The sequence below is a fragment of the Cheilinus undulatus genome, linkage group 11, assembly GCF_018320785.1.
Source record: "Cheilinus undulatus linkage group 11, ASM1832078v1, whole genome shotgun sequence".
Classification (NCBI taxonomy): Eukaryota; Metazoa; Chordata; class Actinopteri; order Labriformes; family Labridae; genus Cheilinus; species Cheilinus undulatus.
The window spans coordinates 866,018-887,462 of record NC_054875.1 but is presented as its reverse complement, the minus strand read 5'-3'; the positions used below and the strand labels follow the sequence as shown (position 1 = coordinate 887,462).

The 21,445-nt window shown below is 43.0% G+C and overlaps 1 protein-coding gene across 3 annotated transcripts in view; it reads right to left on the bottom strand.

Annotated features, from left to right (window-relative positions):
* Positions 1-7,346: 7,346 nt before the first annotated feature.
* tbc1d22b (TBC1 domain family, member 22B) overlaps positions 7,347-21,445 on the bottom strand; it is a 39,918-nt gene continuing 25,819 nt past the window's right edge. For all 3 annotated transcript variants that reach the window (XM_041799097.1, XM_041799096.1, XM_041799098.1), the window contains 7 exons: positions 19,853-19,918; positions 16,169-16,283; positions 12,877-12,983; positions 12,161-12,236; positions 11,808-11,935; positions 11,117-11,212; positions 7,347-8,050 (listed from right to left, as the gene is read on the bottom strand). In XM_041799097.1, the coding sequence (XP_041655031.1) occupies positions 7,922-8,050; positions 11,117-11,212; positions 11,808-11,935; positions 12,161-12,236; positions 12,877-12,983; positions 16,169-16,283; positions 19,853-19,918 (717 nt within the window). In that variant the 3' untranslated portion in view covers positions 7,347-7,921. The remainder of the gene's footprint in view (positions 8,051-11,116; positions 11,213-11,807; positions 11,936-12,160; positions 12,237-12,876; positions 12,984-16,168; positions 16,284-19,852; positions 19,919-21,445) is intronic.

The window sequence follows — 21,445 nt, the reverse complement described above, 5'->3', positions numbered from 1 at the left end:
AACTGTTTTTAACTCAGAATGATCAGAAGCTCTACGCTCAGTAAAATGCTGTTCGGTTACTTAAATGTGTTTCCACCGCGTGGTCTGCTTCAGTCCGGTCTCAGCTGGTTCACAATCATTCTGTGCTGTTGCTGCCTGAAGTCACTAACCGGTACTGTCCCAGGGTTTTTGGCATCCTTCTGTTGGGCATCGACCCCAACACCTAAACCCAGCCTGAGGGCCTGGATTCCTCTCACCAGTGTCTTTTTGTCTGAGCCCTTTCTGAAACAGTCCCCTCCATGAGCACCGGTGGTCTGGGGGACCAGAAGTTCAGCAGATCAGGGTTCAGGAGATCAGGGTTCAGCAGATCAGTAGATCAGGGTTCAGCAGATCAGGGTTCAGCAGATCAGGGTTCAGCAGATCAGTAGATCAGGGTTCAGCAGATCAGGGTTCAGCAGATCAGGGTTCAGCAGATCAGGGTTCAGCAGATCAGTAGATCAGGGTTCAGCAGATCAGGGTTCAGCAGATCAGGGTTCAGCAGATCAGGGTTCAGCAGATCAGCGTTCAGGAGATCAGGGTTCAGCAGATCAGGGTTCAGTAGATCAGGGTTCAGTAGATCAGGGTTCAGTAGATCAGGGTTCAGCAGATCAGGGTTCAGTAGATCAGGGTTCAGCAGATCAGGGTTCAGCAGATCAGGGTTCAGCAGATCAGGGTTCAGCAGATCAGGGTTCAGCAGATCAGGGTTCAGTAGATCAGGGTTCAGTAGATCAGGGTTCAGGAGATCAGGGTTCAGTAGATCAGGGTTCAGGAGATCAGGGTTCAGTAGATCAGGGTTCAGGAGATCAGGGTTCAGGAGATCATGGCTGACAGACTGAACCAGAGCGCGTGGTGGAGACACACCTTGAGGCTGCTGTTACTGAACACATTCAGATGGACTGAGGAGTTCCTGAATACTAATAAAGACTTATTTTACAATGATGGATGTCTTAATGCAGTTCAGTTTAATCTACGGAGGTGTACGCAGGAATGCAGCGCTCTTTAAATCCTGAATTTAAATTCTACAAACAATAAAATCAAAAATAATGTCAGAAAAATCAGCGTACCAGAGCTGATGATTGTCATACCTTACATAACTGTTATTATGCTATCATGATAGCAGACGGCTCAACTTTGGTCTGATCTGAATAAAAATCAAAGATCCATACGCGTTTGATACCACAGTGACAGAAACAGAGGCCTCAGACACATAATAATGGGCAATTTAGTTGTTGTAACAACTAAAAATAGCAGGAAAACTCCTACCAGCGGTTTGCTACGGTGTTTGGACCACAGGATGTCGTAGCTCCAGCTTCCTGTCTGAGCGTTCCCTACATACCAGTGGAAATGTTTCTGTACTATTTAGACGGCCTGCTGGAGCTTTTAGTGGAACATGAGTGAAGGTCACTACTGTCTTTCTGAGCTTGGGCACATTTGACCCCTGAGGCCAGACTGATCATTAAAATGAGGACAGATTGATCGTTTTCCCTCCACTGATCCAGAGTCAGGTCCAGATATTGCATTAAAATTTCACAGGATATTTTATGTTTTTCTGCTTTGCATGTTTGACCTCCAAAGCCCACTTCAGTCACTCAGGTTCTGGGAGCGGTCCACGGTGTGCACTTCCTTGGCCCTGACCCCCCTGGAGAACCACGAGTGAAGGGTGGCGAGGGACTAGGAAGGGGGACAACTGTGTCTCAAAGCTCGCAGGACTGCACCCTCACAAACGCCGCCCTGTTTCTAAAAGTGGTATCAAAAAAGTCTGGACAGTTCAGCCGTCCTTGCTGTGCTCTACTACTCACTAGCAATGAAGGTAGCTGAGTCCTAACACATCATCATCATCATCATCATCATCGTCACCTGAAGTGAAACAGAACACAAACACAACATTAGTCCGCTTTAAAGAGACAAAACAAAGGCATCATCATCGCCACTGAGCTGCACGGCGTCCACAGGACCGTCTCAAATATGATGGAGTACCAACGAACACTGACAGAGGCTCCGCCTCCATCTGTAAAATAGATCTACTTCACTTTAACAGTGACCACAGGTATCTAGGCAGATACTTCACAGATCGTTTTAAGACAAACACACGCTCTGATTGGTCGAATAAACTCACAGGACTAAACAGAGCTTATAAGGAGGGTTGTCACGATACCAGGGCTTTGGTTTTGATGATGAAGGTAAAAATAAACGTGGATAAATGATAAATGACAGTTTAATAATAAAGAGAGAACCTAGACCTCAGATACCGGGCTGGCTGCACACTAAACCATTTTAAAACCTGAACTGGTTCAAAAACGTAGGATAGCAAATTAAAACCACTGCAATCATGAATGTTTCTTAACAAAGTGGTCCTGACTGAACCGGTTTTCCTGTTTTCATGTTTTCGTCTCTCTAAACTGTTCACCTCATCATGGGACACAGGAGCCAATCAAATTTATGCGGTTTAGGGTTTCTAGAGTCCTGTCTCTCTGTTCAGTCACATTTAGTCTGAAAAAAGACACCATCCAATGATTTCTCCTAAATAAATGTGATTTGTTGAACATTCTCAGAAATGCGTGGTGGTTGCTCATTCAGGGTGGTGGGTCCTGACCACTAGACCAGGATGGACCAGGCCCTTTTTAAAGCTAAGCAAGACTAATAGTCAATCATTGTTAAGGATTTTGGCTTGACCAATCAGACTTCCCGCAGAGAGGGGCGATGCTGCCGGCTCTCCACATTCAGAGACAGAACAAGAGCAGACTACAGGAAGATGACAGACTACAGGGGTGTTGGTGTTGACGATGGTTAGAGCCTGATCTGGAAAACAGAGACCAGACGGAGCAGAGAGAGGAGAAATCAGTGTCACTGCTGCTGTGATCCTCCATTCATCAGGACTAATGGAGCCAGGTGTGTTAATTCTAGTACCTTTAATGTTAGATTTTCTCTTTAGTCATGAAAAAGATCATCATCTGGTAATCAGAAGGTCCTGGGTTTGATTCCCAGCTCCTGCAGAAACACGTATCCTTGGGTAGGCACTTAGCCCCAGTTAGCTAACACTGCCTCATCAGGGGTGTGTGAGTGTGCATGGATGTATGAATGGGAGTAGCTATAACTGATGGCTAATTCTCCATTACACTCATCAGTGCATGAATGTGGTGTGAACGTGCGTAAATGTGGTTTAAATATGGTGTTAATGTGGTGTGAACGTGTGTGAATGTGGAGTGAATGTGAAGTGAATGTGGTTTGAATGTGTGTGAATCTGGTGTTAATGTGGTGTGAATGTGTGAATGTGGTTTGAATGTGGTTTGAATGTGTGTGAATGTAGGTGAATGTGGTGTTAATGTGGAGTGAATGTGGTTTGAATGTGGAGTGAATATGGTGTGAATGTGGTGTTAATGTGGAGTGAATGTGGTTTGAATGTGGAGTGAATATGGTGTGAATGTGGTGTTAATGTGGTGTTAATGTGGTGTGAATGTGGTGTGAATGTGGTGTGAATGTGGTGCGAATCTGGTGTGAATGTGGGGTGAATGTGGTGTGAATGTGGTGTGAATGTGGTGTGAATGTGGTGTGAATGTGGTTTGAATGTGGTGTGAATGTGGGTGAATGTGGTGTGAATGTGGTGTGAATCTGGTGTGAATGTGGGTGAATGTGGTGTGAATGTGGTGTGAATGTGGTGTGAATGTGGGTGAATGTGGTGTGAATGTGGGTGAATGTGGTGTGAATGTGGTGTGAATGTGGTGTGAATGTGTGAATGTGGTTTTAATGTGGAGTGAATGTGGTTTGAATGTGGTTTGAATGTGGTTTTGAATGTGGTGTCAATGTGGAGTGAATGTGGTGTGAATGTGGGTGAATGTGGTGTGAATGTGGTGTGAATGTGGTGTCAATGTGGAGTGAATGTGGTGTGAATGTGGGTGAATGTGGTGTGAATGTGGTGTCAATGTGGAGTGAATGTGGTGTGAATGTGGGTGAATGTGGTGTGAATGTGGTTTTGAATGTGGTGTCAATGTGGAGTGAATGTGGTGTGAATGTGGGTGAATGTGGTGTGAATGTGGTGTGAATGTGGTGTCAATGTGGAGTGAATGTGGTTTGAATGTGGAGTAATATGGTGTGAATGTGGTTTGAATGTGGTTTGAATGTGGAGTAATATGGTGTGAATGTGGTTTGAATGTGGAGTGAATATGGTGTGAATGTGGTGTTAATGTGGAGTGAATGTGGTTTGAATGTGGAGTGAATATGGTGTGAATGTGGTGTTAATGTGGTGTGAATGTGGGGTGAATGTGGTGTGAATGTGGTGTTAATGTGGAGTGAATGTGGTTTGAATGTGGAGTGAATATGGTGTGAATGTGGTGTTAATGTGGTGTTAATGTGGTGTGAATGTGGTGTGAATGTGGTGTGAATGTGGTGCGAATCTGGTGTGAATGTGGTGTGAATGTGGGTGAATGTGGTGTGAATGTGGTGTGAATGTGGTGTGAATGTGGTGTGAATGTGGTTTGAATGTGGTGTGAATGTGGGTGAATGTGGTGTGAATGTGGTGTGAATCTGGTGTGAATGTGGGTGAATGTGGTGTGAATGTGGTGTGAATGTGGTGTGAATGTGGGTGAATGTGGTGTGAATGTGGGTGAATGTGGTGTGAATGTGGTGTGAATGTGGTGTGAATGTGTGAATGTGGTTTTAATGTGGAGTGAATGTGGTTTGAATGTGGTTTGAATGTGGTTTTGAATGTGGTGTCAATGTGGAGTGAATGTGGTGTGAATGTGGGTGAATGTGGTGTGAATGTGGTGTGAATGTGGTGTCAATGTGGAGTGAATGTGGTGTGAATGTGGGTGAATGTGGTGTGAATGTGGTGTCAATGTGGAGTGAATGTGGTGTGAATGTGGGTGAATGTGGTGTGAATGTGGTTTTGAATGTGGTGTCAATGTGGAGTGAATGTGGTGTGAATGTGGGTGAATGTGGTGTGAATGTGGTGTGAATGTGGTGTCAATGTGGAGTGAATGTGGTTTGAATGTGGAGTAATATGGTGTGAATGTGGTTTGAATGTGGTTTGAATGTGGAGTAATATGGTGTGAATGTGGTGTGAATGTGGAGTGAATGTGGAGTGAATGTGGTTTGACCTGCAGTGTAAAAGCACTGTATAGTAATTAGATATAATTAGATGACTAGACAAGAACTCTTCAAGCTCAAGTCCACACTGCCTTTGTTTGGGTTCTCTTGAAGAGCAAACATTAAAAAAATGACTTTATAATTTAAAAACACCTGGTATCGATAATGTATTGAAAATTATGACAACCCTACAGATAAGAGTGTTTAAATAAGCCTAAATCTAAAACTAGCACTGCATTTAAACTGTCTTACACAAAAGAAATTCAGATTTTCCTTCTTTAGTTTAAATTTAATTTACAGCCAACTCAGCTGAGAGACTAAGTGAAAAATTCAAAGCTACATGAACCAGCAGGTCTCCAGATTTCAGGCTTTATACCGAGGAAGTAAAACTGTTTTTTACTAATATTGAAATATGAGGAGGAAACTTCATAAAGATCTGAGTACAAACCAGTCTCCACTAAAAACACCTGGAAATAAAACAATGTTTGCTGATTTTTGGTGCGATCCACATTTTAAAAAATATGTTTAATGTAAAGGAAAGTATCACAATTTCCACATGGTCCATATCTGCAGGGTTTCGTCTGTGACGGGTTTACTTTGGTAGTGACACAGTGGGAGGAGCTATGACTGCAGGTGGTTAAAGGATGGAATGTTTACGACCTTTAATGACGTCATCTCTCTAAAGCCTATCAAAGGCATTAAAGGATGATGTCATCTCTCTAAAGCCTATCAAAGGCATTAAAGGATGACGTCATCTCTCTAAAGCCAATCAAAGGCATTAAAGGATGACGTCATCTCTCTAAAGCCAATCAAAGGCATTAAAGGATGACGTCATCTCTCTAAAGCCAATCAAAGGCATTAAAGGATGACGTCATCTCTCTAAAGCCAATCAAAGGCATTAAAGGATGACGTCATCTCTCTAAAGCCTATCAAAGGCATTAAAGGATGACGTCATCTCTCTAAAGCCTATCAAAGGATGACATCATCTCTCTAAAGCCTATCAAAGGCATTAAAGGATGACGTCATCTCTCTAAAGCCTATCAAAGGCATTAAAGGATGACGTCATCTCTCTAAAGCCTATCAAAGGATGACATCATCTCTCTAAAGCCAATCAAAGGATGACATCATCTCTCTAAAGCCTATCAAAGGCATTAAAGGATGACGTCATCTCTCTAAAGCCTATCAAAGGATGACATCATCTCTCTAAAGCCAATCAAAGGCATTAAAGGATGATGTCATCTCTCTAAAGCCAATCAAAGGCATTAAAGGATGACGTCATCTCTCTAAAGCCAATTAAAGGCATTAAAGGATGACGTCATCTCTCTAAAGCCAATCAAAGGCATTAAAGGATGACGTCATCTCTCTAAAGCCAATTAAAGGCATTAAAGGATGATGTCATCTCTCTAAAGCCAATCAAAGGCTGATGTCATCTCTCTAAAGCCAATCAAAGGCATTAAAGGATGATGTCATCTCTCTAAAGCCTATCAAAGGCATTAAAGGATGATGTCATCTCTCTAAAGCCAATCAAAGGCATTAAAGGATGACGTCATCTTTCTAAAGCCAATAGAACTCAACAAGGACCGCCCACTTTTTCAGCAGCACAGGTTCCAGAAGAAAAACTCTCCATTAAAATCCCCCATAGACGTTTCATTAAATCCTTATTACAGCACTTTTAATGCAGGAACCAATCTATTTAACTACTCGAGTACTCATGACTATAAAACATTTGATTTGGCGTAAAAACGGCGTTTGAAAATGGAGAGAAAGGTAAAGGAACAAGACTTGACATATGTCTTTACAAAGAGGAACTGCCTGTTGAGCTATCTGTCAATCAAATGAGACCCACCAATCAGTCCGCAGTGAGGTTTTTCCTCAATATAATCTAAACCATTGTGGTACAGAAAAATTCACCCCTCGTACAGTGAGAGCACTTGAAGACACTAGCTAATGAGACACGTTTGGTTTTTAGAACCAGGCTGTAAACCAGTTTATTTCTAGGGTAAAACCAGCTGTTTCACAGGTGTCCAGGCAGGACGTCCAGTGTTCCTGCAGCCAGCCTCTAGTGGACACTTGCTGTATTGCATTTGTTTGCTCTTCAGCATTGGCTTTATTTTGCAGGACCAGAGGTTGCTGCTTGGTGCCGAGTGTCGGACAAAACGCTGCTTACACAGACGATGTGGAAACTGCTATGTGACTATATTTCTGTATATTTAGCTAAAACAGTTCAAAGGTCATAAAACTGAAGCTTCACACTAACAAAACTTTATTTTTATGTTAATGCGCCCTTATTTTGAATTTTCAGCTTTCACACAGCGTCCCAGCATTTTTAGAACCTGGGCTGAACCATAATAAATACGATTGGAGGGTCTAGTTTCCTCCTACTGAAGGACTGGACTATGCTGATTGTACGGAGCAGACTGATGACCCTAAACTAAGAATCTGTGTGTCTACCTTTCCAGTGTCAGACTAGATGAGTGAAATAAAAGCTCAACGTTCCCTCATAAAACATCTGTGTAAAAATAAAAGCTCAGAATTAAAGGATGATTTCACAGACATTCAGCATCCCTTCATGTGTCCGTGTTCTTCTGTGCGTACAATCATGAATGTCTATGAGCCAAAACAGGAAAAGAATCCAGCTGTGGTTTTTCATACTGTGACAGTCCGTCTCCGAGCTCCATGTGCACCCTGAACACATCACCAGTGAGGCGTTCACTGACTCCTTTAGTTTGTTCCACAGAGACCAGACAAGAGATGGTCCTGAAGCTGCAGAGAGTTCATCAGGTCCCAGCTCTGAAATGTTAAAGTGTATTTGTGCTCGTTTTTATCTCTTGTAGTGGCTTGGAGCGTCTGCAAACATGTACTTCAGTCTGTACGCCTCAGCCAGCAGCAGCCCCACCTCCTCGTTACCCCAGTGGATTGTGGGAAGGTTCTGCAGAAGCATCAGGAGACCCTGAGGAGAAACACAGCTTCAGTCTGAGACGGCAAGGAGGGATTCATACACAGTTACTCTTTATTCTTCTACATCACATCTGTCTGAACCTAAGGGGGGTAAGGATGGAATGGGGAGGGGTAAGGATGGAATATGATGGGAAAAGGGGGTAAGGATGGAATAAGGGGGAAAGGGGGGTAAGGATGGAATATGGGAGAAAAGGGGGTAAGAATGGAATATGATGGGAAAAAGGGGGGTAAGGATGGAATATGATGGGAAAAGGGGGTAAGGATGGAATATGATGGGAAAAAGGGGGTAAGGATGGAATATGATGGGAAAAAGGGGGGTAAGAATGGAATATGATGGGAAAAGGGGGTAAGGATGGAATATGATGGGAAAAAGGGGGTAAGGATGGAATATGATGGGAAAAAGGGGGTAAGGATGGAATATGATGGGAAAAAGGGGGGAAAGGATGCAATAAGATGGGAAAAAGGGGGGTAAGGATGGAATATGATGGTAAAAGGGGTAAGGATGGAATATGATGGGAAAAGGGGGTAAGGATGGAATATGGGGAAGGGGGTAAGGATGGAATATGGGGAAAAGTGGAGTAAGGATGTAATATGGGGGAAAAGGGGGTATGGATGGAATATGGGGAAAAGGGGTAAGGATGGAATATGATGGGAAAAGGGGGTAAGGATGGAATATGATGGGAAAAAGGGGGTAAGAATGGAATATGATGGGAAAAGGGGTAAGGATGGAATATGATGGGAAAAAGGGGTAAGGATGGAATATGATGGAAAAAGGGGGGTAAGGATGGAATATGATGGGAAAAGGGGGTAAGGATGGAATATGATGGGAAAAGGGGGTAAGGATGGAATATGATGGGGAAAAAGGGGGTAAGGATGGAATATGATGGGAAAAGGGGGTAAGGATGGAATATGATGGGAAAAAGGGGGGTAAGGATGGAATAAGATGGGAAAAGGGGGTAAGGATGGAATATGATGGGAAAAAGGGGGTAAGGATGGAATATGATGGGAAAAAGGGGGGTAAGGATGGAATATGCTCGGAATTGGGGGTCAGGATGGAATATGACGGAAAAGGGGGTAAGGATGGAATATGATGGGGAAAAAGGGGGTAAGGATGGAATATGATGGGAAAAAGGGGTAAGGATGGAATATGATGGGAAAAAGGGGGGTAAGGATGGAATAAGATGGGAAAAAGGGGGGTAAGGATGGAATATGATGGCAAAAAGGGGGGTAAGGATGGAATATGATGGGAAAAGGGGGTAAGGATGGAATATGGGGAAGGGGGTAAGGATGGAATATGGGGAAAAGTGGAGTAAGGATGTAATATGGGGAAAGGGGGGTAAGGATGGAATATGGGGGAAAAGGGGGGTAAGGATGGAATATGATGGGCAAAAGGGGTAAGGATGGAATATGATGGGAAAAGGGGGTAAGGATGGAATATGATGGGAAAAGGGGGGTAAGGATGGAAAGGGGGGGAAAGGATGGAAAATGATGGGAAAAGGGGGTAAGGATGGAATATGATGGGAAAAGGGGGTAAGGATGGAATATGATGGGAAAAGGGGGTAAGGATGGAATATGGGAAAAGGGGGTAAGGATGGAATATGGGGAAAAGTGGAGTAAGGATGTAATATGGGGGAAAAGGGGGGTATGGATGGAATATGGGGGAAAAGGGGGTAAGGATGGAATATGATGGGGGAACGGGTGGGTAAGGTTGGAATTTGGGGGAAGGGGGGTAAGGATGGAATGGGGGGGTAACGATGAAATATGATGGGAAAAGGGGGTAAGGATGGAATATGATGGGAAAAAGGTGGGTAAGGATGTAATGTGTGGTGGATTGAATATTATGGGAAAAGGGGGTAAGGATGGAATATGATGGGAAAAAGGGGGGTAAGGATGGAATGGGGGGGGGATGGAATATGATGGGAAAAGGGGGTAAGGATGGAATATGATGGGCAAAGGGGGTAAGGATGGAATATGATGGGAAAAGGGGGTAGGGATGGAATATGATGGGAAAAGGGGGTAGGGATGGAATATGATGGGAAAAGGGGGTAAGGATGGAATATGATGGGAAAAGGGGGTAAGGATGGAATATGGGGGGAAAAGGGGGGTAAGGATGGAATATGATGGGAAAAGGGTTGTAAGGATGTAATATGGGGGAAAAGGCGGTAAGGATGGAATGTGAATATGGTCTTGAACCTACACAGAAATCTATTTTTTAGACGTATTTAACCAGGAAAGCCTCACTGAGATTAATAATTTCGTTTACTAGAGAACCCTGGCCAGCACAGGCAGCAGCACATTCACAGAGTTTAAACGTAAAACCTTAAACACAAAAAACACTACGATCACAGATCATCCAATCAGAGTCCCAGATCAGAACGTCATCAGTCAGAACATCTACATCCTGATAAATCTTTAAAACAAGTTAAAGAGAGCGGCTCCTCATGACAGACATTCACCTGTAGAAGATTTCAGACTGCAGAAGCCGCAGACCTGAAAGTCTTTTTAAAGTCTCAAGACAGACTTTGGGAACAGAGAACAAAAGTAAATCCTGTGACTGAGTCACAGAGGAAAGACTGTAGCTAATGCTACCTGTAGCTAATGCTAACCTCCTTAGAAATGTAGCTACAGAGTGCAAGTCCTGAGATTTGTCCACGAGGTGTACCCAAGGCAGCCTAAATAAAGGACCTTTAGATGACATGTCTTTGAACGGTCATAGAAATACTGCTCTAACTTGGCTGAATGATGTCTGAATGGTTTGTTTTTGTGCTGCAGAAAAAATCATTTTAATGCTGACATAAAAAGTGAATGCTTTGCAGCACTCACAGCAATCATCTCTCTAACATATAGAAATATTCTAGTTTTTAGTAGATACTTTCTCAGTTAAAGATCAGATTATGTTTCAAATGATGTTTTTTTTTTTTTAAATGTCTGCTTGAATTCCCAGATTGAAAGTATAAAAGTCCAGAATGTTCCAGACCTCCTCAGTACAAACCTAGAGCTGCTTTAATATGAAATGACTCCAACCCTGTTAAACACCGATGAGTTCAGACGCCAGTACCTGAAAGTCGACCATGGACAGGATTTCTTTTCGCCACTCAATGAGGAAAGCTGCACACACGTAGAGATGGAAGTGAGAGAAACCTTCAGCTTCAGCCTGAGGATGACAGAAAATCAAACACAGAAGAAGAAGAAGAAGAGGGATTCAGAAGACTTATCGTCTGGGCATGAAGGTACGATAACTGTGAAGAGGAAATCAGCGAGCCTTAAACCCTGGATAACATCAGCTCTACAGTCATTTTTAAGCTGCATAACATAGAATAACAGGAGAGAAGGGACAGAAACCAGGCTGGTATTCTAAAATATGATATTAATTTTTCTACAGTGTTTAAATTCATCAGTATTCAACTGTTCTGTGATTCTGAAGAACTAAGTTAGAATTAGAGAAAACAACAGACAGCAGTAAATAAAACCAAAGGAGGGCTGAGACACTCTAGTTTGGGTTTAGACATAAAAAATAAAGGGAAGGTAGAAAGAAGAGGAAGGAACATGGGGGGATATGTAGTGAAATAAGGGGATAAAGGAGGTGTTGGAGTAGGGGGCAAATGGGGGGGGGGTATGAATCAAGGCTAAATGAATATCACACGGAGAAAGCATAAACTCAGCTGACATGCTAACTTCCATCAAAAACAAAGGATCCTACTGCAGAGCCATAGTCAGGTAACCCTCCCATGATAAGGACGCTAGAGTACCTGGTAGGTGTCCCACAGGCGGATGGTACACCTGAGAGGAAGCTCCCTCATCAGCAGGTTGTTCATCCAGCGAAAAGCAAACTGCAGATACTCCACCTCGTACCTCTTGAAATGATTGTGAATGTCCTCTGAACAAACACAGATGTTCAGAAATTCCTCTTAGCATCCAGAATCACTCTTCAGCTCATAATAACTCAGACATAATAATAATAATAATAATAATAATAATAATAATATCTTGAATTTATATAGCACCTTTCAAGAAACCCAAGGACACTTTACAGGAACACATATACATGGACAAACTATGTGAGGGGTAGGATGAGTGTAAGAGGAGAGGGCTCCAAACTCACCGTCGATCCTGCTGACCAGCTCCTCTAAAGCCTTCACTTTGTTCTGGATGCCTGGCTGAGCGAACGTGTAGTTATCCTGGAATATTATTGATAAACATTCATATTCACATCTGGATTTATTTACATCTTTGGGGATGGAAACACTGAAAACAGGAAAATACTCCTGACGCTGACATCTGGCACATTTAGAGCTGCTTTAACGTCCCAACCTTAGCCCTGATCCACCCACTTCTCACAAAATTGCTAACTGTGGTCTTCTATTTGACAAAAATGGAGGGAAAAAGCCCCCCACATCCCCAGCTTCACCAACATTCCATCCTCTGCCTTTGATGATGTCCTCTATAAAGTCTTCAAAAGGCTTTAGAAAGATGATGTTATCCTATAAGGGTCATTACACATTCCATCCTTGCCTTTTGTATACAGACCAGTCTAAATACCCACTCCTCATTCTAGTTTGGTTAGGTTTGTTGTCTAAGTAGTACATCACTGTGCCCCTTAAAAGCATGTTTATGTCAGCCAGAGGGAGAAAAGCTGTTAAAGAGGCTCAGCTAGCCTCTTAGCTGCTAGCTAACTGTCATCAGCATGCAGGGATACAGTCGGAGAGTCAAGGAGATGATATCTGGGCTGTTTCTAGAATCAGAGGTATCTGGATGATCAAACCTAGCTCTGATTAAAGTCTAAACTGTGCCTATCATGGCTCGTCTGGAATTGCAGACCTGTATTCCGTCCAGCAGTTTGCTCATGCACCAGAAGCTGTCGGCCTCGATGTTTCTCTGCGTAGCCAGAGGTAGAGCGGCCATCTCAAAGTTCTCCACATCCTCGGCTGCAACGACAAAAACCACAGACTGAGAACTGACCCGTACACAGAGCTACGGGTGACTTATGAATATACATCTAAGAATTCTGACTTTTTGAGGGCTTCTGAGATCAAAGTCAGAAGTCTGAGATCAAGTCAGTACTTCGAGATCAAAGTCAGAACTCTGAGATCAAAGTCAGAACTCTGAGATCAAGTCAGTACTCCGAGATCAAAGTCAGAACTCTGATCAAAGTCAGAACTCTGAGATCAAGTCAGTACTTCGAGATCAAAGTCAGAACTCTGAGATCAAAGTCAGAACTCTGAGATCAAAGTCAAAACTCTGAGATCAAAGTCAGAACTCTGAGATCAAAGTCAGAACTCTGAGATCAAAGTCAGAACTCTGAGATCAAAGTCAGAACTCTGAGATCAAAGTCAGAACTTCGAGATCAAAGTCAGAACTCTGAGATCAAAGTCAGAACTCTGAGATCAAAGTCAGAACTCTGAGATCAAGTCAGAACTCTGAGATCAAGTCAGTACTCCGAAATCAAAGTCAGAACTCTGAGATCAAAGTCAGTACTTCGAGATCAAAGTCAGAACTCTGAGATCAAAGTCAGAATTCTGAGATCAAAGTCAGAACTCTGAGATCAAGTCAGTACTTCGAGATCAAAGTCAGAACTCTGAGATCAAAGTCAGAACTTCGAGATCAAAGTCAGAACTCTGAGATAAAAGTCAGAACTCCGAAATCAAAGTCAGAACTCTGAGATCAAGTCAGAACTCTGAGATCAAAGTCAGAACTCTGAGATCAAAGTCAGAACTCTGAGATCAAAGTCAGAACTCTGAGATCAAAGTCAGAACTCTGAGATCAAGTCAGTACTCCGAGATCAAAGTCAGAACTCTGAGATCAAAGTCAGTACTTCGAGATCAAAGTCAGAACTCTGAGATCAAAGTCAGAATTCTGAGATCAAAGTCAGAACTCTGAGATCAAGTCAGTACTTCGAGATCAAAGTCAGAACTCTGAGATCAAAGTCAGAACTTCGAGATCAAAGTCAGAACTCTGAGATCAAAGTCAGAACTTCGAGATCAAAGTCAGAACTCTGAGATCAAGTCAGTACTCCGAGATCAAAGTCAGAACTCTGAGATCAAAGTCAGTACTTCGAGATCAAAGTCAGAACTCTGAGATCAAAGTCAGAACTCTGAGATCAAAGTCAGAACTCTGAGATCAAAGTCAGAACTTCGAAATCAAAGTCAGAACTCTGAGATCAAAGTCAGAACTCTGACATCAAAGTCAGAACTCTGAGATCAAGTCAGAACTCTGAGATCAAAGTCAGAACTCTGAGATCAAGTCAGAACTCTGAGATCAAAGTCAGAACTTCGAAATCAAAGTCAGAACTCCGAGATCAAAGTCAGAACTCTGAGATCAAAGTCAGAACTCTGAGATCAAGTCAGAACTCTGAGATCAAAGTCAGAACTCTGAGATCAAGTCAGAACTCTGAGATCAAAGTCAGTACTCCGAGATCAAAGTCAGAACTCTGACATCAAAGTCAGAACTCTGAGATCAAAGTCAGAACTCTGAGATCAAGTCAGAACTCTGAGATCAAGTCAGAACTCTGAGATCAAAGTCAGAACTCTGAGATCAAGTCAGAACTCTGAGATCAAAGTCAGAACTCTGAGATCAAGTCAGTACTCCGAGATCAAAGTCAGAACTCTGAGATCAAAGTCAGAACTCTGAGATCAAAGTCAGAACTCTGAGATCAAGTCAGTACTTCGAGATCAAGTCAGAACTCTGAGATCAAAGTCAGAACTCTGAGATCAAGTCAGAACTCTGAGATCAAAGTCAGAACTCTGACATCAAAGTCAGAACTCTGAGATCAAGTCAGAACTCCGAGATCAAAGTCAGAACTCTGACATCAAAGTCAGAACTCTGAGATCAAGTCAGAACTCTGAGATCAAAGTCAGAACTCTGAGATCAAGTCAGAACTCTGAGATCAAAGTCAGAACTCTGAGATCAAAGTCAGAACTCTGAGATCAAGTCAGAACTCTGAGATCAAGTCAGAACTCTGAGATCAAAGTCAGAACTCTGAGATCAAGTCAGTACTCCGAGATCAAAGTCAGAACTCTGAGATCAAAGTCAGAACTCTGAGATCAAAGTCAGAACTCTGAGATCAAAGTCAGAACTTCGAGATCAAAGTCAGAACACTGAGATAAAAGTCAGAACTCCGAAATCAAAGTCAGAACTCTGAGATCAAGTCAGAACTCTGAGATCAAAGTCAGAACTCCGAGATCAAAGTCAGAACTCTGAGATCAAAGTCAGAACTCTGAGATCAAAGTCAGAACTCTGAGATCAAAGTCAGAACTCTGAGATCAAGTCAGTACTCCGAGATCAAAGTCAGAACTCTGAGATCAAAGTCAGTACTTCGAGATCAAAGTCAGAACTCTGAGATCAAAGTCAGAATTCTGAGATCAAAGTCAGAACTCTGAGATCAAAGTCAGTACTTCGAGATCAAAGTCAGAACTCTGAGATCAAAGTCAGAATTCTGAGATCAAAGTCAGAACTCTGAGATCAAAGTCAGTACTTCGAGATCAAAGTCAGAACTCTGAGATCAAAGTCAGAATTCTGAGATCAAAGTCAGAACTCTGAGATCAAAGTCAGAACTCTGAGATCAAGTCAGAACTCTGAGATCAAAGTCAGAACTCTGAGATCAAGTCAGTACTTCGAGATCAAGTCAGAACTCTGAGATCAAAGTCAGAACTCTGAGATCAAGTCAGAACTCTGAGATCAAAGTCAGAACTCTGAGATCAAAGTCAGAACTCTGAGATCAAGTCAGAACTCTGAGATCAAAGTCAGAACTCTGAGATCAAAGTCAGAACTTCGAGATCAAGTCAGAACTCTGAGATCAAAGTCAGAACTCTGAGATCAAGTCAGTACTCCGAGATCAAAGTCAGAACTCTGAGATCAAGTCCGAAAAAAGTGAAAAATAATGAGAATTTAAAGTAAAAATAATCAGAATTTCAATGTTTTTTCCAAAATTCTGGCATTTTCTGCTAGAATCCTGAGTTATTTTTGAAATTGAAAAAAGAAATAAATGAAATCACTTTATTTTTGGTAGATCCAAACGAACACTGTGGCTCTATAAAGTAGAAGAGGAGACTTGTGGGTCACTTCGGTCTAGTTTGAGGGTTTTTTGGGGTAAAATAAAGACTGGGTGACATACTGACAAACTCAGACAGGAAGACCACAAAGAAAGGAGTGACCAGGTCGTTGATGCCCTGAACGTATCCGCTGGCAGGATGACGGATGGCCCAGATAAACAGGATCCTCTCAAACACCTGAGGAGAGACACAGACAGGAGGTCACCGTCTGAACCTGCTTTACCTGTTCTGTTAGTGATGAACGATCAACATCTTCTCCAGCAGCATTATCATGGTCAATGTCACAGTGGAGCTGGATAGTGAGTCAAGCTTTCATTAGGCTCTAGTAATCTGGACTCATTTTCACCACTTTTTAACCCATTCTCACCTCCTTTTCTTGTCCATTTCCCTCCTTTCACTCCTGTTACCACTTTAATCCACAGTTTGCACTATTTAATGATTTTACCCTCAAAGTAGTCTCAGTTCCTTCTCCTTTCTTCTCTGGTATCCTGACATTTGTCCTCATCATGGTTTAGCTTTGAGTCTGACATTAGTTTCCTAAAGGTTTAGTTCAGTGTGCCCATCCACAGTATTAACATTCACAAAACAATAATTCTGTTGTAAGAACAGAGGTTAACATTTCAAAAGTAAATATTGTAATACAGCATGAATACATAAGGAGATGTTTAGAGTTGACTGAATACTCTGTGCTCCAGCACGGCTGTTCTAAAATCTCCTGAAGATCATGCTCCAGTACGCAGGAATCTCACCAGAGACCACGTCCTTAAGTGGACCCGTGTGCTCTCACTGTATGTGGGGTGGATTCTTTTCTACCACAATGGTTTAGATCCTTGGTTCCCAACCTGGGGTCCGGGACCCCCCAGGGGGGCGCCAGAGATCTTAGGGGGGGCGTGAGGCTTTGTCTGCTCTGAGGCTGCCAAAAATAGGTTTGCAAATATTGACTAAAACCATGATAAAGCAGTTATAAAGTAGTTCATAGAAAGGTCTTTTGTTAAGAAAAGTGTGCATGGACCTTTTTTAGGGTTTTATCAGTGGAACAAATAAAATCTATGTTGATTTTTGGCAGCAATGTGTCACTTTTTTTTCTCTCTTGGGTCCTAGGGGGGCTCCCCTTTTCTGAGGAGCGTGTAGGGGGGGCTCCAAGGAAAAATGGTTGGGAAACACTGGTTTAGATTATATGTAGGAAAAACCTCACTGCAGACTGATTGATGCATCTCATTTGATTGACAGATAGCTCGACAGGCAGAAGCTATGTTTCTGTCAACCAGAATGCTAGCTAGCTAGCTAGCTGACAGGAAGTCGAGCTTAGTGGGCGGGCTGTTAGGTTGATCCAAAGTTCAGTTGAGACTGCGATTTCAATATGGAAGCCTCCGTGGACTGGCTTCAAGAGCTGTTTGAGTCTGCCTATGTTAAGCAGACGACTGACGTCACTCAGGGTTTATTTCTACAGTCTAAGAGTTTATCTGAGCCTCCTCTTTTCAGTGAATTGGTAGAGATGGCTAAAAACAGGAAAACCTGGTTAATCTGAACTCATTAAACCATCTACAGTTGCAAGAAAAGTATGTGAACCTTTGGGATTTCTTTCTCAGAAATTGGTCATAAATGTGTTCTGATCTTCATCTAAGTCACAACAATAGACAAACACAGTCTGCTTAAACTAATACTGCACTAAAAATGGTAAGTTCACATGTTTTTATTGAACAAACCATGTAAACATTCACAGTGCAGGGTGGAAAAAGTATGTGAACCCCTAGGCTAATGACTTCTTCAAGAGCTATTTGGAGCCAGGAGTCAGCCAACCTGGAGTCCAATCAATGTGATGAGATTGGATGTGTTGGTTAAATCTGCCCTGCCCTATAAAAAACACACACCAGTTTTGAGTTTGCTGTTCTCAAGAAGCATTGCCTGATGTGAACCATGCCTGGCACAAAAGAGCTCTCAGAAGACCTACGATCAAGAACTGTTGACTTGCATGAAGCTGGAAAGGGTTCCAAAAGTATCTCTAAAGTCTTGATGTTCATGTGTCCACGGTAAGACAGACTGTCTACAAATGGAGAAGGTTCAGCACTGTTGCTACTCTTCCTAGGCGTGGTCGTCCTGTAAAGATGACTGCAAGAACACAGCGCAGAATGCTCAATGAGGAGAAGAAGAATCCTAGAGTGTCAGCTAAAGACTTACAGAAGTCTCTGGCACATGCTAACATTTGTGTTGACAAATCTACAATCAGTAAAACATTAAACAAGAATGGAGTTCATGGGAGGACACCACGGAGGAAACCACTGCTGTCCAAAAAACCCACTGCTGCACATTTGAAGTTTACAAAAGAGCACCTGGATGTTCCACAGCACTACTGGCAAAATATTCTGTCCATAGATGAAACCAAAACTGAGTTGTTTAGAAGGAACACACAACGCTATGTGTGGAGAAAAAAAGGCACAGCACACCAACATCAAAACCTCATCCCAACTGTTAATATGGTGGAGGGGCCATCATGGTTTGGGGCTGCTTTGCTGCCTCAGGGCCTGGACGGATTGCTGTCATTGACGGAAAAATTAATTCCCAAGTTTATCAAGACATTTTACAGGAAAACTTAAGAGCATCTGTCCACCAACTGAAGCTCAACAGAGGATGGGTGATGCAACAGGACAACGACCCAAAGCATAGAAGTAAATCAACAACAGAATGGCTTCAACAGAAGAAAATACGCCTTCTGGAGTGGCCCAGTCAGAGTCCTGACCTCAACCCGACTGAGATGCTGTGGCATGACCTCAAGAGAGCGATGCACACCAGACATCCCAATATTATTGCTGAACTGAAACAGTTTTGTAAAGAGGAATGGTCCAAAATTCCTCCTGACTGTTGTGCAGGTCTGATCTGAACTACAGGAAACGTTTGGTTGAGGTTATTGCTGCCAGAGGAGGGTCAACCAGTCATTAGCCTAGGGGTTCACAGACTTTTTCCACCCTACACTGTGAATGTTTACATGGTTTGTTCAATAAAAACATAAAAACATATCATTTTTAGTGCAGTATTAGTTTAAGCAGACTGTGTTTGTCTATTGTTGTGACTTAGATGAAGATCAGAACACATTTATGACCAATTTATGCAGAAATCCAAGAAATCCCAAAGGTTCACATACTTTTTCTAGCAACTGTAAATCACAGCATCAGAGGAAGAAGGAGCTCAGCATAAGCGCATTTACTGACATATATTCATAAATAAAAGTAGCCTACACACACACACACACATCCAAACACACACACATCCATACATACGTTCTTGCACAAACACATAGCCCTAATTAAGGTGTAATGACTTTGTTACTTATAGTAAAACATGTAATTATGGTGTAGTTAATTTGCTATTTCATAGTAAAACTTGTAATTAAGGTGTAATTACCAAGTAATATATTTGAATTATACCAAGTAATAACCAACCCTAAGCTCCTTACCCTAACTCTTGTATGATGTGGCAGTTCTCTCGTATTAGGGGTTATTTTACCAGGTAATTTCTTAGATAATGATTATCTAAGTTGTTGATAGTCCCATGTTCATGTCTTTATTTTGGCCCTCTAAATTAAAGCGTCCTTCCTGAATAATTTGTAGGTAAGTTTCCAAAGTTGTGGGGTTAGGGTAAAATACCACCTGATGACCAGTCGGCAGCCACAGAGTAACTGCTTCATTAATTACTGTGTAATTACCACTGATTACTATGAATGACCTATGACCCATATAAAAAGGTCTTACCTCCTGAACAGCGGGCTGCTGGAAGAGCGGGATCAGAGGATTGGTTCTCGGGATATCGATGTGGATCTGAGGGGGAGGAAAACCGAGATTTTAACTGACGAAGTGTGACTGTTCACCTGTCTGTAGGTGTGTTTACCTGTCCTCAGGTGTGTCTACCTGTCTGTAGGTGTGTCTACCTGTCCTCAGGTGTGTCTACCTGTCTGTAGGTGTGTCTACCTGTCCTCAGGTGTGTCTACCTGTCTGTAGGTATGTCTACCTGTCTGTAGGTGTGTCTGTAGGTGTGTCTACCTGTCTGTAGGTGTGTCTACCTGTCTGTAGGTGTGTCTACCTGTCTGTAGGTGTGTCTGTAGGTGTGTCTACCTGTCTGTAGGTATGTCTACCTGTCTGTAGGTGTGTCTGTAGGTGTGTCTACCTGTCTGTAGGTGTGTCTACCTGTCCTCAGGTGTGTCTACCTGTCTGTAGGTGTGTCTACCTGTCCTCAGGTGTGTCTACCTGTCTGTAGGTGTGTCTACCTGTCTGTAGGTGTGTCTGTAGGTGTGTCTACCTGTCTGTAGGTGTGTCTGTAGGTGTGTCTACCTGTCTGTAGGTGTGTCTACCTGTCTGTAGGTGTGTCTACCTCTCCTCAGGTGTGTCTACCTGTCCTCAGGTGTGTCTACCTGTCCTCAGGTGTGTCTACCTGTCTGTAGGTATGTCTAACTGTCTGTAGGTGTGTCTACCTGTCCTCAGGTGTGTCTACCTGTCTGTAGGTGTGTCTACCTGTCTGTAGGTGTGTCTACCTGTCTGTAGGTGTGTCTACCTGTCCTCAGGTGTGTCTACCTGTCTGTAGGTGTGTCTACCTGTCTGTAGGTGTGTCTGTAGGTGTGTCTACCTGTCTGTAGGTGTGTCTGTAGGTGTGTCTACCTGTCTGTAGGTGTGTCTACCTGTCTGTAGGTGTGTCTACCTCTCCTCAGGTGTGTCTACCTGTCCTCAGGTGTGTCTACCTGTCCTCAGGTGTGTCTACCTGTCTGTAGGTATGTCTACCTGTCTGTAGGTGAGTCTACCTGTCTGTAGGTGTGTCTACCTGTCTGTAGGTGTGTTTACCTGTCTGTAGGTGTGTTTACCTGTCCTCAGGTGTGTCTACCTGTCTGTAGGTGAGTCTACCTGTCTGTAGGTGTGTCTACCTGTCTGTAGGTGTGTTTACCTGTCCTCAGGTGTGTCTACCTGTCTGTAGGTGTGTCTACCTGTCTGAAGGTGTGTCTGTAGGTGTGTCTACCTGTCTGTAGGTGTGTCTACCTGTCTGTAGGTGTGTCTACCTGTCTGTAGGTGTGTCTACCTGTCCTCAGGTGTGTCTACCTGTCTGTAGGTGTGTCTACCTGTCTGTAGGTGTGTCTACCTGTCTGTAGGTGTGTCTACCTGTCTGTAGGGGTGTTTACCTGTCCTCAGGTGTGTCTACCTGTCCTCAGGTGTGTTTACCTGTCCTCAGGTGTGTCTACCTGTCTGTAGGTATGTCTACCTGTCTGTAGGTGTGTCTACCTGTCTGTAGGTGTGTTTACCTGTCCTCAGGTGTGTCTACCTGTCCTCAGGTGTGTTTACCTGTCCTCAGGTGTGTTTACC